This window comes from Budorcas taxicolor, chromosome 1 (genome assembly GCF_023091745.1).
Source record: "Budorcas taxicolor isolate Tak-1 chromosome 1, Takin1.1, whole genome shotgun sequence".
NCBI classification, from domain to species: Eukaryota; Metazoa; Chordata; class Mammalia; order Artiodactyla; family Bovidae; genus Budorcas; species Budorcas taxicolor.
The window spans coordinates 151832866-151849331 of NC_068910.1; the positions used below are offsets into that span (position 1 = coordinate 151832866).

Genomic DNA, 16466 nt, shown 5'->3' on the forward strand with positions numbered 1-16466 from the left:
AATATCCTTAACTCATCACACAATGACATGTGGTCAAGGGCACTTGAATGGAATGCAAGCAGCATGGCTCCATTTCCTAATCTGGTGCAAATGTGACCTTGGATGGGGACATGCCTAGATGTTCTGCGCCAGACCAGCCATTATGAGCAAATCTGTGATGTCCAGCTTGGCACCAACTAACCACCAGGGAGGGCAGACTCTCTACTTTCTCCCAAACCCCGCTGATCCTGGACACAGGCCTCTCACAACTATTCACTATTTGTTTAATGCTGTAAGATATTTTTAGCTCTCTTTAAAAACATATTCTGATGAGAATGTAAAATGGCACAGCCACTTTGGAAAATAATTTGGCAGGTCCTCAAATGGTTAAACAGAACTACCATATGACCCTGCAATTCCATTCCGAGGTATACACCCAAGGTATTAATAAATAAAAATATAGGTCTACACAAAAACTTATCAACAAATGTTCACAGAAGCATTATTTATAACAGCCAAAAGTCCATTAATGATAAACGGATAAAGTATTGTATTTTGATATAAGAACTGTTATCAGCAATAAAAAGGAATGAAGTACCGATACATGCTACAACCTAGATGGACCTTGAAAATGTATGCTAAGTTAAAATAAGCCAGCCACAAAGAACCATGATTCCTTTTATATGGAATGGACAAAATAGGCAAATCCAAAAAGACAGAAGGCAGATTAGTGATAGCCAAAGGCTAGGGGGATAAGAGGCAGAGGGGTAGGTGATGGCTATGGGGTAATAAAAATATTCTAAAATGAGATAGTCATGATGGATACCCAATTCTGAATATAATAAAAGCCATTGAAATTTTTTAACAAAAATGTATATTCTATATCACTATCCCTCCTGCACAATTAGCTGAACTTCATACAGAATGTTTTCCTCTGGGTAGCACCAACAACTGACCCCAGAACATACTCTATGTTATGAGACATACTCTATGGTTCCCTGCTGGCTCACTTGGTTAAGAATCCGCCTGCAGTGTAGGATACCAGGGTTTGATCCCTGGGTCAGAAAGATGCCCTGGAGAAGGGAATGGCCACCCACTTCAGTATTCTTGCCTGTGAAATCCTATGGACAGAGGAACCTGGTAGGCTACAGTCTATGGGGTCACAAAAGTTGGACCTGACTTAGTGACTAAACCACCATCACCACCAAATGGGAAATAAATCTAAAAAGTAGAGATAGATAAACACACACACACACACAACTGATTCACTTCATTGTACAGCAGAAACTAACACATTGTAAAGTAACTATACTCCAATAAAAACATAAAATAAACAATTACAAGGAAAAAAAAGAGATAATAGAGGCCTCAGGTGCCATCCCACACCCACCCAGGCCATGAGCAATTCCTACCAGCCCTACATCCACAATCTACTTGCAGTCTACCTCTTCTTAATTTCGGTCACACCCATCTTAGTCCCAACCATCATTCCAGCCACACAACAGCCGCCTTAAGGTCTTCTTTCTCCCACTCTTGCTCCCTCTTCTCTGCCCAGCAGGCAGTGATCTCCTGTGAACATTAGAGCCCATCCTTCTCCAGCTTTTAAAACTCTCTGAGGATATACTGAACACTGCTAACTGACACCACTGGGCTAGGCACAGTCAGGAGAAGGAAAAGGCTCCTGCCCTCAAAAAGCTTACATTCCATTACCAAAAAAAAAAAAAAAAAGCTTACACTCCATTACAGATGAGGCAATCGAGCATTCATAAATATATTTAAACCTCTTCTTTTTTTGGTGGGGGGAGGACTGTTTATTTGATAGAAGTTTTTGTCATAATTGATTTACAATGTTATATTAGTTTCAGGTGTACAACATAGTAATCTGATATTTTGTAACATATACTCTATTTAACATTATTATAAAATAACTGGTTATATTCCCTGTGCTGTACATTATATCCTTCTATCTTATTTCTTTTATACCTGGTAGTGTATACCTCTTAATCCCCTTTCCCTATCTTGCCCCTCTCTCAATGTTTTCCAAAAATATTCCCATTCATCTCCCACAAGCAGTGTTATATAATTAGTGCTTCCTTTCAATTATCAAAAATCACCTTCCACTCCCTTCCAGTAATGTCCCTAGAAAACAAGACTGAGTTCACCATGAGCTCCTTCCTGATGCAATGTGTTTGGGCCATGCTGCCTTGGCACTTCTAGCTACAAATCCTCATCTTTTTACTCTGGCCTGTTATAATCTCCCTGCTGTTTCACTGACTACCTTGAACCCTTCCCTGTCCTCTTCTGAATCTTCTCCACTGCATTAGATCTTTAAGTGTTCTGGTTTGTAATGCACAATGATTCGGATATAATATTCTCTCTTTTCTTTGAGATTCTTTCCTGGTGACACTTGACAAAATTTCCTTAATCGTCTGGGACACTATAAAACATTGACCTAATGTTTTCAGAATACCATCTAAAATCACTTAGAGACCCTTTTTATGGATCACAATAGAAAGTCAGGATCCATTATCCTACATTATACTATGAATTATCTCAAGTTCAGGGGTGTTCTGGAATTGGCTCAAACTGGCTCACAGAATTGATTGCTAAAGTTTAAGAAATTCTCAAGTAAGATTGTTAAGCACAGCTGTTATTAAAAATTAAATTCTACAGGCTCACAAATAAATATATTTTTTATAGGCAAAAAATGTTTAAAACTCCTCACTCCCTAGCTGTGTTACTCTACCTTTATATCTAATCTATATGCTTGGGAAGTCACTTATATCCACGTTATATAAGCGGTGGAAACCATAGGTGATGGTGTCCTACTACACATCTCTTCCCAACACTGCATTGGTGATATGTTAGCCTGAAATCAGCCACGGTGGGAGTATTTACACCACTGCAATCGGCAACCACTACAGCGCAGGGAGCTGGTTGCTAACCAACTACAAGCGCACCACTGCTTGAGCTCCTGAGTCTAAAATGAGGCACTAGATCTACCGAGTCCCGGACGCCATCTCTCTGTGATCCCTTTATCACTAAGAGGTAGTTCAGCTTTATGGTAGAATCTACAGAGTACCTATCTGAAACTGAATTTTCTTGTGCTGAGAAATCCAAGAGATGATAGAAGACCTGGTTGGGTAACTTGAAGTTCAATAATTTGGGGTACTTAAAAAGAGAATTACCAAATACCAAAAATGAAGCAAAAGCATGAAAAGAAATTATAGTAACGAGCATCTGTTATACAGACAAAACCAGTTACCATCAGATAAATCCAGGCCTCCTCTTCTATCTGCCTACCTTATCTTCCAAACAATTCTCTCTCTCTTTCTAATTCCTAAAGCATTTCTTAATTCTAGAAGACTCTATTAGAAATTATAATATATATTGCTAGATTCAGATTTCTGTGACACTTCACCTCTCTATAAAAGCATTCACACTTGGAATTATGTTCTGCATACAGAGAATAATTAAAAGTAGTTAAAGGCTCTCTTAACTTTTCTCACGTGAAGACTTTTTTTCAAAAGTGAGTGAGAGAAAAATCATCCCTCATGACATTCACTCACAATGCGCTGCTTCTTTTTTGATAACAGACTCAAGAGTTATATTAAACAAGAGCAGTGAGAACTCCTAGTTTTATACAGATATAAACTTTAGTATATAATATCAGATAATGGTAAGACCATTTTGTCCACCATATATTTTGCCCTTGGTAAATGCCATGTGAGTAGATACAGGGAACTGCAGTAAGTAGAGGTAATTAAATTCTGTACACATTGCTAAAAGCTATGCACTTGGTACTATCATAATAAAAAGGATATGCTAGATCAAATAATTAGAGGAAAGAGCTATCATAGCTAAATAGACAAACGTTTCAATTCTGTGGTCTTATGTTTAGGTATAAAGTAGATGAGAGGCAAAATTGGCTGAATGGTGGAAACCTCACCCCTAATGCCATGGGAACCCCGAGCACAAATATGCCCACTTGGCAGGGGCACGTGAGCAGGGAGGAGGCTATAGACAGAGTCACACAACATTTGGAAGAATCGGGGGCCTAGAGATTTAGCTTTGGTTTCAGCAAACCTTGAGGAGGGAAAAAATGAGCTGGAATGTCTAACTCTGCTATCTGTGGCCAGACTCTGAGAAGTCAGGACGCAACAGAGTAGAAGAGAGGAAAAGAAAGGAAAAGAACACAAGAAAAGGATGAGGCCATGGAGACAACACAGGAAATGAGGGAAGAGTAGCAAAATAGTCTGGGCCCCACAGAATTCAGGAATCAAAGTAAAACAGAAACTGGCTTCCTCATACCACCAACACCACCACCACCACCACCACCCCGCCCTCAGCTTTAAGTTGTCCAGAAAGATGAAAGCTGCTTCACAAAAAAGAAAGGAAGGGGAAAAAAACTCACCACTAAATCTAAATTCTAAAATCTAGCAAGCGATCTCTGTCCTAAAAGAATACACTCCCACAAAGCTCCTGGACACCTGTGATTTCTAAATGGTTATTTTCAAACTCGTGTTGCTATTGTTTCTCAGTGGAACTCTTCTATGTTTCCCAAACAAAATTATACATGGAAGGCCAGCATGCAGAAGAGAGAAAAATTGTAGGCATCCCTTTAAAGGGGAGGCAGTCCCTCTCCTGCACATCTCAGGGACACAGTTTGAAAATCTAAGCATAAGACTGTGATTCACAGGTAACAAGAAGCCAGCCCACGTGGAGGAGGCCAGCCAGCAGCAGCAGAGGGCATGTGGCCCAGTGTTACTGCAAAGGACCCTGCGGGGCCCTCTTGCAGACAAGGAGCAATCTGCTCCTGTTTCTGCTCATTCTCCTCTTCCTCTCTCACTCACCCTGCCTTCCCCACCGCCCAGCACACACACCTGACACACGCACACACACCTGACACAGAAAGTCACGCGCATCTAGCTAGCAGCCGTGCACACTCACTGACCAGGGCTGGTAACTCCTCAATATTTGGTAGGGCTATTTCATAGTGGTCTGGGAATATAACAAGTTTGGCTTCATCTTCATATTCATAATCGTCGCTATTTAAATCGTCATCAGTATCTAGATCTGAGGAGAAAACAAAAACAAAGAACAAGAAGTGAAGACAGAATATAGCAAACCAAGGCAGCACTCACTGGGAAAGCCAGAAGCTCACAGGGCTGGCAATCCAGCCACTCACCTGCCCCAAGCCAGGACTGGGAGGCCTTTCTGTCCTCCCTAAGTGGTACACACTTATCTACTAGGAACAGATGGACAAAGAAGGCTGAGTCACATCATAAAGCTTTATACGTAAAGCATTCATTTGCACTAGATGTTCAGTTCTTACAGATGTTGAAAGGAAGACGTTGGTCATTATGACTTGTCGGGTACTTGGCTCCTGACTTCACAAGAATAGGATGGAATATTTCTCCAACACAACAGAAGAAAGTACATGGATTTGAGAGTAGATAAGCCCAGCTTCAACTCTGGCTCCAAAATTAATGTTTCTTTGGTCAAGTCACAAACTCCCTAAGCCTTAGTTTCCTCATTTGTAGAATGGAGAGAATAAAACTTCTCTCACACAGTTTATATGGAGAATAAATAAATTATAAACAAGAGACCTGGCACATAATAATTCTCACCATTTACTGGTGACCTATTTTAAAATAAAATCTCAATTTCCCTCCCTCTGTCTCTCTCTTTCCTACCCTCCCCTCCCCACTAAGAGTTGTTGAGATACTAAGCCAGAGGGGGACCCTATAATCTAAGCAGTCCTGTTGCCCTCAGGTCATGGAGGATTTTCAGTAAGGAAGTCCGGCCTGGTATCTATCAAGTCATCACCTCTTTGCTTGGCTAGTCTCTGGGAAAGGTTAGGCAAAGGCTCAAGGAAATGTCCTGTCACAATATTTACATGGACATTTCAGCCTTGCATTCACATGGATGGCAGAAACCCAGATCCTGTTTGTATATTTAGACATTTGGAACTATGGCGACTAAGAGCTCTCAAGCCATCTTCCACTCACACACACACAAACAGGTACACAAATATGGGCTCTGTAAACAGGAGAAAGTTATTTTACTAGACGAAGCAGCCAGCTAAGAACCAAGGGATCTAGATTATGTTGCTGCCTTGTTGTATGCCTCAAAAGCCTCAACCTGGTACCTTTTTATGTACAGATCTGCTCTTAAATTTTCAAAGGGAGAGCAGTTTTAAGTGGAAAGTGATAAACAGCTGGAACACGGTCTACACATTTTAACAAAAAGGTTCTAAATAATAAGGATCAGAAATGACAAAATAAACAAATCACATTGTTAGGCAGCCATAAGAGGTTGATTTCTAAAAATCAATGTCAAAGAAGAGTCTAAGAGTTTAAGAAGTAACTAAAGGCTTTTATTTAAAGAAAATAATTCAAACAAAGATAGACATCCTATGTTATAAAAACAAGAATGTCCCAGTATCTAAGTTTTAAAAATTAGAACCTAAATGTTCAATGAGAATGGTATTTAACCCACTAGAATATTACTTAAATGATATTTTTTTAGACTGTGTAGAAACATGGAAATGTTTATGCCATCTTAATGCTAAAATTATCAATTTCATCATCACTGAAAAGACAACTTTATACTAGTTATATTCATAGACAAAAATTGGAAGGAAATCTGAACAAATGAAAACAATGAATGGGGAATTCTGTGGTGGTTCAGTGAATTAGGACTCCACACTTTTACTACCAAGGGCACAGGTTCAATCCCTAACCAGCAAGACCAAAAGAAAGAAAAGAACAAGGAGATAAACTTTATTCTTAAATTCTTCTTTATTATATTGTGCATAATAATTTTGAATAGCCAAAGTATAAATTTTTTGGTTTTGTGTATAGATTCAGCTCATATAACACATAATCTAAATGTTTTTTGTTCCAGAGAAAACAACACAATTCATAACGCTATTTAAACCTTACCTGGCCAAAAACAATGATAAACTAAGTCCAAAAAAAAAAAACATCCCACCCTGATGTTGACTAGCTGCATAAGCCTGGGAAAGTTCTTTCCAAGTTCATCTTCCTCATGAGGAGACGATAGACAATATTAGCTACCCAGTACGACTGTTGAGAGAATCAAAGAAGATAAGGTTTTAAGGCACCTGGTTGGGATCTGGCAGGGGTGAGGGGCACCACAGAATAGCTGCCATCACTCCCACCATCACCATCACTGTCCTCTCTTCTCCACACTATTAACAACTAACATAAGTACAAGCGCCCTCCCTTCCCTTTGGCTGACAGCTCCAAAGCAATGATGCAGTCAGTTTCAGGAGGACCAGGATATCATAGGGGATCTTCTACGTGATCCAAACGTGGAGAAGATATAAACTTTGGATGCTTCTAGATGGTAAGCTCTAAGCACAGGAAGTGAGTCTTATTCACCTTCAAATCCCTAGTCCCAGCACACACCACACACTCCACAAACGTCTGGAAAGGAGACTTTAGGAAGTTAACAGCTCCAGCATGTTAAAGACAAGCAAAGCTAGCGCATCCAAAGTGCTGTTTCAGTTTGGGGCCTTTTTACATTGGTAACTAATGTCTGTTAAAAAAGCAAGACTGCTGTCATGCAAAAAAGCAGAGCTTTGTACTGGAGTGGCTTGCCATTCCCTTCTCCAGGAGATCTTCCTGACCCAGTGATCAAACTCTGGTCTCCTGCACTGCAGGTGGATTCTTTACCGTCTGAGCCACCAGGGAAGCCCACATTCAGCAGAGGTAACGTACACTCTGAATCTAACTGGCAAAGTTAAAGTTTCCCCTGAATATACATGACCCTTTGATTCTAAATATAAGTCCACAATCTCTAAATTTTTCTAATTAGAGTCTCTCCAGCCCAAAATATCTGGTTAAGGAAACTACAGGGTAACTAAGGGCTAAGGAACAGCAGAAAAAGGATCCCCAGCCTCTTCCAAACAGTCACTGGGACAATGAACTGGTAATTCCTGGATGGGCTCTTTCTCGAAGTTAAAAAAACAAATTTTATTTTATAATACCCCTTCTTGAACTCTACCTCAGTGATCTACTCAGATCCCTGAGAAGCAGCTGGGACCACAGCCATTTCAAGAAGTCACTACAAAGTGGAACAGCAGAGGAAAGAATCTCTAAATCAAGCCAGGGCTCTGAAGCCCAGCTCAGGGTTATCTCAGCAGGACTGTAACAAATTAACTAACATTAATTTGTTAATCTGTGTGCTAGAAGTGAGCAGCCTTCTGCATCAGTGCTGGGAAATCTGACCAACAGCAAACCCTCCCATGAGGGTATGGGGACAGCTCCTTGAGCCCAGACCTGCTCTATGACCTACTCAGAAAGAAAGGACAAAATGGAGTTTCCTTAAAACTTCTGGTAGTTACAGGCACAGATAACTTTCCTGAGCAGGTCTGTTCCAGGAACTTTACACAGCCGCTCTGTTTTCCACCTATTCCTCATCAAGTATGATTGTTAAACTTAAAGGCAAAAAGGGTGGAATGTAAGCTCCCTGAGGTTTCAGTGAGTTAGTTCCGTCGCTCAGTCGTGTCCAACTCTTTGCGACCCCATGAATCGCAGCACGCCAGGCCTCCCTGTCCATCACCAACACCCAGAGTTCACCCAAACTCATCTCCATCGAGTCAGTGATGCCATCCAACCATCTCATCCTCTGTTGTCCCCTTCTCCTCCTGCTTTCAATCTTTCCCAGCATCAGGGTCTTTTCCAATGAGTCAACTCTTCACATGAAGTATTGGAGTTTCAGCTTTAGCATCATTCCTTCCAAAGAAATCCTAGGGCTGATCTCCTTCAGAATGGACTGGTTGGATCTCCTTGCAGTCCAAGGGACTCTCAAGAGACTTCTCCAACACCACACTTCAAAAGCATCAAATTTTCAGCGCTCAGCTTTCTTCACAGTCCAACTCTCACATTCATACATGACCACAGGAAAAACCATAGCCTTGACTAGACGGACCTTTGTTGGCAAGGTAATATCTCTGCTTTTCAATATGCTATCTAGGTTGGTCATATCTTTCCTTCCAAGGAGTAAGCAGTAGCTTTTTGACATCCCAATCTTCAGACACAGAAGAGCTGACTCATTTACTCCTATTTGTAAAAGTTGTGGGAGGAGGCAGGTAGAGGAGTCAATAGAAGTGTGAACATTTAACCCTGTTTTGTGTTAGTCTCTCAGTTGTGTCCAACTCTTTGAGACCCCTTTGGACCCACCAGGCTCCTCTGTCGATAAGATTCTCCAGGCAAGAATACTGGAGTGGACTGCCATTTCCTTCTCCAGAGCATCTTCCTGACCCAAGGATTGAATTCAGGTCTCCTGCACTGAAGGGCAGATTCTTTATTGTCTGAGCCACTGTTGTTCAGTTCAGTTCAGTTTAGTCGCTCAGTCGTGTCCGACTCTGCGATCCCATGAATCGCAGCACGCCAGGCCTCCCTGTCCATCACCAACTCCCGGAGTTCACTCAGACTCATGTCCATCGAGTCCGTGATACCATCCAGCCATCTCATCCTCTGTCGTCCCCTTCTCCTCCTGACCCCAATCTCTCCCAGCATCAGAGTCTTTTCCAATGAGTCAACTCTTCACATCAGGTGGCCAAAGTACTAGAGCTTCAGCTTTAGCATCATTCCTTCCAAAGAAATCCCAGGGTTGATCTCCTTCAGAATGGACTGATTGGATCTCCTAGCAGTCCAAGGGACTCTCAAGAGTCTTCTCTAACACCACAGCTCAAAAGCATCAATTCTTTGGCGCTCAGCTTTCTTCACAGTCCAACTCTCACATCCATACATGACCACAGAAAAAACCATAGCCTTGACTAGACGGACCTTAGTCGGCAAAGTAATTTCTCTGCTTTTGAATATACTATCTAGGCTGGTCATAACTTTTCTTCCAAGGAGTAAGCGTCTTTTAATTTCATGGCTGCAGTCACCATCTGCAGTGATTTTGGAGCCCAAAAAAATAAAGTCTGACACTGTTTCTACTGTTTCCCCATCTATTTCCCATGAAGTGATGGGACCAGATGCCATGACCTTCGTTTTCTGAATGTTGAGCTTTAAGCCAACTTTTTCGCTCTCCACTTTCACTTTCATTGTATGACATACCAAAGAGATGATCTTTTTAATTAAATTTACTACCAGTTATTTACATGACTACAGATTTGTAGCTTTAATGTAAAGAATATTTCAGATGAGGTGAGAATCTCATCAAGAGTCCTGGGGTATTTCTGTGAAGATCCTGGACTCCCTTCCACTCCCTCTTCTCTCCTTCCATCCCATAAAACAGTAAGTTTTGTATCAGCCAACTCCCAAAATCCACAGTCTTTCACATTGTTGTAAATTACCTCTCTCAAAGACAGCCTAACAATGCCCCTTTCTAACTTAAAAACATGAATGCAGAGCTACCCACTTTCTCAGTTCACAGCGCCCTTTAGCTTCCCAGCAATTTTTGCACAGTGGCCCTAAACCAAAAGACATGCCCAATATTCGGTTTATTTAGTATAACTTAATAACTATTTAATAACTTAATAACTATAAAAGATAACTTAATAACTCAATATATAACAAATATTTGCTGCTGCTGCTGCTGCTGCTAAGTAGCTTCAGTCATGTCCAACTCTGCAACCCCAGAGACGGCAGCCCACCAGGCTCCCCTGTCCCTGGGATTCTCCAGGCAAGAATAACAAATATTTATGTTCTAACAAGTTAGTAGGCATTTGAAAAAATAATACACATAAACTGAAAGGAAATAAATGTTTTATTTCCCTCTTAAATAACCATTAATCCCTGACTAAAGGGATGTATGCACCTGGAAGGCACGCAGAACTTCTTTTTGAATCAGACTGGACACTGCCTTCCTTATTTTCCATTCCACATTTATTTTCACATGGTTCTTGCCTTTTTACCATAGAAACCACTAAAAACAAGAGCGCTCTACAAAGAGATGAAGTCACTGAAAGGAGTATCAGTTCAGTTCAGTTCAGTCGCTCAGTCGTGTCCGACTCTTTGCAACCCCATGAATCGCAGCATGCCAGGCCTCCCTGTCCATCACCAACTCCCAGAGTTCACCCAAATCCATGTCCATCGAGGCAGTGATGCTATCCAGCCATCTCATCTTCTGTGAGTCCCTTCTCCTGCTGCCCTCAATCTTTCCCAGCATCAGGGTCTTTTCAAATGAGTCAGCTGGTGGCCAAAGTATTGGAGTTTCAGCTTCAACATCAGTCCTTCCAATGAACACCCAGGACTGATCTCCTTTAGGATGGACTGGTTGGAACTCCTTGCTGTCCAAGGGACTCTCGAGAGTCTTCTCCAACACCACAGTTCAAAAGCATCAATTCTTCGGCGCTCAGCTTTCTTTATAGTCCAACTCTCACATCCATACATGACTACTGGAAAAACCATAGCCTTGACTAGACGGACATTTGTTGGCAAAGTAATATCTCTACTTTTGAATATACTGTCTAGGTTGGTCATAACTTTCCTTTCAAGGAGTAAGCATCTTTTAATTTCATTGCTGCAGTCATCATCTGCAGTGATTTTGGAGCCCAGAAAAATAAAGTCAGCCACTGCCTCCACAGTTCCCCCATCTATTTGCCATAAAGTGATGGGACCAGATGCCATGATCTTCATTTTCTGAATGTTGAGCTTTAAGCCAACTTTCTCACTCTACAATTTCACTTTCATCAAGAGGCTCTTTAGTTCTTCCTCACTTTCTGCCATAAGGGTGGTGTCATCTGCATATCTGAGGTTACTGATATTTCTCCCGGCAATCTTGATTCCAGCTTGTGCTTCTTCCAGCCCAGAGTTTCTCATGATGTACTCTGCGTGTAAGTTAAATAAGCAGGGTGACAATATACAGCCTTGATGTACTCCTTTTCCTATTTGGAACCAGTCTGTTGTTCCATGTTCAGTTCTAACTGTTGCTTCCTGACCCGCATACAGGTTTCTCAAGAGGCAGGTCAGGTGGTCTGGTATTCCCATCTCGTTCAGAATTTTCCACAGTTTGTAGTGATCCACTCAGTCAAAGGCTTTGGCATAGTCAATAAAGCAGAAATAGATGTTTTTCTGGAACTCTCTTGCTTTTTCAATGATCTAGCAGATGTTGGCAATTTGATCTCTGGTTCCTTTGCCTTTTCTAAAAACAGCTTGAACATCTATAAGTTCATGGTTCACGTATTGCTGAAGCCTGGCTTTGAGAATTTTGAGCATTACTTTACTAACGTGTGAGATGAGTGCAATTGTGTGGTAGTTTGAGCATTCTTTGGCATTGCCTTTCTTTGGGGTACTCTAATAGCGAGACTGCATCAAGCTACTCATTCATGCAATGTTCAAGCATCAATCTGTTCCCTTAAAGAGTTAAAATATCCTGTGATTTACCTGTGAATTTGTTGTGGCAACCTGGAGTGCCTCAGGACACAGTTTGGGAACCAAAGTGTGTAGGTGGTGGCTCCCCACCACCTACACAAACAAAATCTAAAAGCATGGCATAGGTCTAAACTATTACTGGAGGAATACACAACATACATAAGGATGTACAAACAGAAACTACTATTTGTCTCTGGGTAACGAAGTGGCTGGGACATAGGGAAGGGAGAAAAACTTGCTTTTTGTTATGGAGGCTCTTAAAACTTTTCAATTTTAAGCTTTGTCCATGTGCTATGTATTTCAAAGAATATTTTTAAAATCCTAAATTTAAATTTCTCTCCTAAGAGAAGCACAAAATTTCTCTGGTTCAAAAATTACCAATAACTGTCATTGTTGATTCTAAAAAGAGTTACCAGCAAAAGTGAGATCTGAGGGATCCTTAACTAGGATTTCATTTAGATGACTATCGAGGTAATCAGGAGAAAGAGTTAACTTAAATGTAGGGGCAGAATGGGGTCAGGAGACTTGGGTAAGTATACAGCACTTGCTAATGGCCTCAGTTTCCCTTTTAAAATCAATATGAATAGTTAATATCAATAGTTGTGACTAAATGATTCAGTGGTTTCAACGTCAGTATTAAGCCAACTAGAAAGGAATTGGTCATAAAGTCATTAAGTGGAAGGGGATAAAAAGCCTCTACCCAGGAGAAAGCATTAGTCATCCACATGTGTTTTGTGATGGGTCATCATAACTATATTTCAATAGCAGTGAAAAGGTACTTTCTAGTCAAAGAAACAAAGAGGCTGCAAGAGAGTTCTGAGTTCATTTCCTTTTCTTGAAGAAACAACCCAATGTCCCTTTTTAGGGAAGGAAATTGTGGCAGAGGCTACATGCTGCCTCCCAGCATTCATTCTCTCCTCCTCCTTTTTCTCATTCTGTATTTATTTATTTGGCTATGCCAGGTCTTAGTTGTGGCGTGCAGGATCTTTAGTTGCAGCATGCGAACTCTCAGGCGTGGGATATAAGATCTAGGTCCCTAACCAGGTATCAAACCCCAGCCCCCTGCATTGGAACCATGGAGTCTTAGCCACTGGACCACCAGGGCAGTCCTTACTCTCCCCTTCTTCATTAGTAACAGACTTTACTCAGTGAAGCCAGTTAATAGACTTTGCTTTCCAGCCTCCTATGCAGCACACAGCATAGGCATGTGACCAATTTCCGACCAGAGAAGTATAAAGTAAAGTGTGGCATGGGGATCTGTGAGAACGCTGACAAAAGGAAAATGAATAAACTGGGAGATTAGATTCTTTTGCCCCTTCCCCTTTTTCTTCCCTGCTTTCCAGAATGGTGACGTGATGGCTGGAATTCTAGCAGCTATTTTGGACCATGAAGTGATCATGAGGTTAGAAATCACAGACCAGGATGGAGGGTAAAACAGAAATATGGGAAGAACCTAGAATCTGATGAAGATGAGGGCATCACATCAGCCTGGATTTGCTGTTTCCCAACATCTTCTACATGAAATAAAAGAAATTAACATCTACCTCATTTAAATTCACCAATATTTTATAATTCCTGCTAAACCAGAGGTAAGCCTAATACAGGGCTACCCAGGTGGCTCAGTGGTAAAGAATCCACCTGTCAATGCAGGAGACTCAGGAGACATGGGTTTGACCCCTGAGTCAGGAAGATCCCTTGGAGGAAGAAATGGCAACTCACTCCAGTATTCTTGCCTGGGAAATCCCATGAACAGAGGAGCTCGGAGGACTACAGTCCATGGGGTTGCAAAGAGTCGGACATGACGGGAGCACAGCATAGCACAAGTCTAATACAGTCCTTCACTGGAATTAATTTACAGGCCACAGCACCTTTAAAGCAGAGCTATGATCAGTGTGGCGAGAGTATAGTGGCTGCTATGAAGCACCAGTGGAGGCTTTAAATCAGGGCTTGTGAAACATAATTCTTACTAATATAAGTTAGTGAAGCATCTGAGTATAAAATCTAGAAAGAACTGGGGCCTACGGTAAGTCCCAGAGTGGAGTGCCAATGACATTCAAATTTAAGTTTTTTAAAAACTGGCACAATCCAAATAGAACATTTTTGCTGGATTGTGAGTTTCTGGCTTTCTAAGACATGAAATGTTGAGAGAACACAGAGAGCATGCCATAGAAAAAGTCTCCCTGAAACGAAAGGGTGGGCTAGTGCTCCCAGGAAGCAATGGAGGGGTTCACACAGTAAGAAGCACAAAACCTCAATGCTTACCTTTGGATTATTTTTTTTTAAGTTACTTGACAATATCCTCTACCACCAATATGATAATTAGAAAAATCAAACCACAAGGTCTTTTGAGTAAAAAACACAAAGGTTAAAGGACAAGAGGTCAGCTAATTCCTTTACTCAACCAAAGAAAATAATGAAACACCACAACAGCAGATCAGGATGTTTAAGAATGCCATGCTGATGTCATTTAATTCAGAAGAAGTTCATTATCACTAGTAGTGCAAGGGAGCCGAAGGCTTATAACCAAAACGTCAAAATGCATTCAATCATTTCAGCTTTCAGCAATCATTTCAACTTATTCTAAGCTTCTCCAAGTCTAGTTGGTTAACCTGGGTTATAGTTCAAAGCCATGCCGAGCAGTGGGAAAGATTGGCCAGTGTGGAAACACCAACTGCAGATAAGCCTCATAAAGAAAACCATGGGCTGAAAATATGGAGAGAAGACAGCAAGAGTGGACCCAGTGCAGAGTAACAGAGAACCCAACCATGAAGGAAACTCAGCTCCAAGACATCCAATGGCTTTACTTTTCAAATAATCAATGTGTCTTTTGGTAACAGAAGAAGAATTTAAACACAAATAAGTAAAAAGATGAAAACTAATGTCACCTCAATTTCACCATCAGGAAGGAGTTACTACTAACAATCTGGAGCACATTTTGCCAGATACTACTGTCTGTCTGTAGGTATGTATGTACACACATATGCATACATACATATATACACATATATGTAAGTACATAGTATATACACATATACATGCATTATGTACACACAGAGAGATACACACACACACGTATGCATATAGAATTTTTTAACCAAAATAAAATAACAACATGCAAACAATTTTGAAATTCCTTCTAAACAATAATCCTAGGCATTTCCAGATACCAACTTGCCTGGTCAAAAATCATCAAACCCTTTTTTTCTTCTGGGAAAACCATACAGGAACTTTAATATGAAATATGATCATGATTACATGAGATAGATGCCAGTCCTCACTTGTATGAGCAAAACTGGCTCTTCTGAATGAGGGAGACAGAAAATCACTATTAGATAAACACCACATTGTTACAGGCAAGATCCACTAATGGATGATAAAATTAGTGAACAAAAACTTGAGGAGAAACAAGTATTAGTATCATCTCCAAGTATCACTTTCAAAATATTTATTAACTATACCTTAACCTCACAGTGGAAAAACCCAGCAGATACCACCTTAACAAGTGATCAAGGTTGAACATCACCCACATGACAGTTCAGCTTCATGTGCTCCCTGACAGCAGGCCCTGAAGAGGGCCCATCACCTCTGAGGAATTCTGGCCAAAAATACATGACCTCAGGCTTACCATGAAGTCACATGATAAATCCAAATTGAGGTACAATCCAAATAGAGGCCAGTACTCTTCAAAAGTGTCACAATTATTAAAGATTTTAAAAGTCTACAGAACTATCACAGATTAGACAGGATTAAGGAAACATGACAACCAAATGCAATGTGGGATACTAGAGCAACAAATAGTGAAATACAACTAAAGTCTGTAGTTTGGCTAATATTCAAAAAAGAAAAGAAAAAAAAAAACTGTCTCTTCTTTAAAGGCAGTGAAAAAGGAGACCAGAAGCAGAAGTACGATTTCTCTCCAGGCACTATCAGCCTAATTGCTTCAAAACACTAACCCTGCAAGTGTGTTGGAAGCATCCTTCACCACAGGTAAACACAAAGTGGAGACAGACCATCTCGAGTGAAATTGGTTCCTCTCATCTTTAAAATGTAGAGCAGTAAACAGCCAGTTGCTCCCAATCAAACATGTGCAGTCACCCATCCACATGCACACACACAGAAAACTGTTGACAA

The 16466-nt window shown here is 40.8% G+C and overlaps 1 protein-coding gene across 4 annotated transcripts in view; it reads right to left on the reverse strand.

Moving 5' to 3' along the window:
- The window catches only part of USP13 (ubiquitin specific peptidase 13), a 134125-nt gene that overhangs the window by 85164 nt on the left and 32495 nt on the right, over positions 1-16466 (reverse strand). For all 4 annotated transcript variants that reach the window (XM_052642414.1, XM_052642413.1, XM_052642416.1 and 1 more), the window contains exon 4: positions 4934-5055. In XM_052642414.1, coding sequence (XP_052498374.1) covers positions 4934-5055 — 122 coding nt within the window. The remainder of the gene's footprint in view (positions 1-4933; positions 5056-16466) is intronic.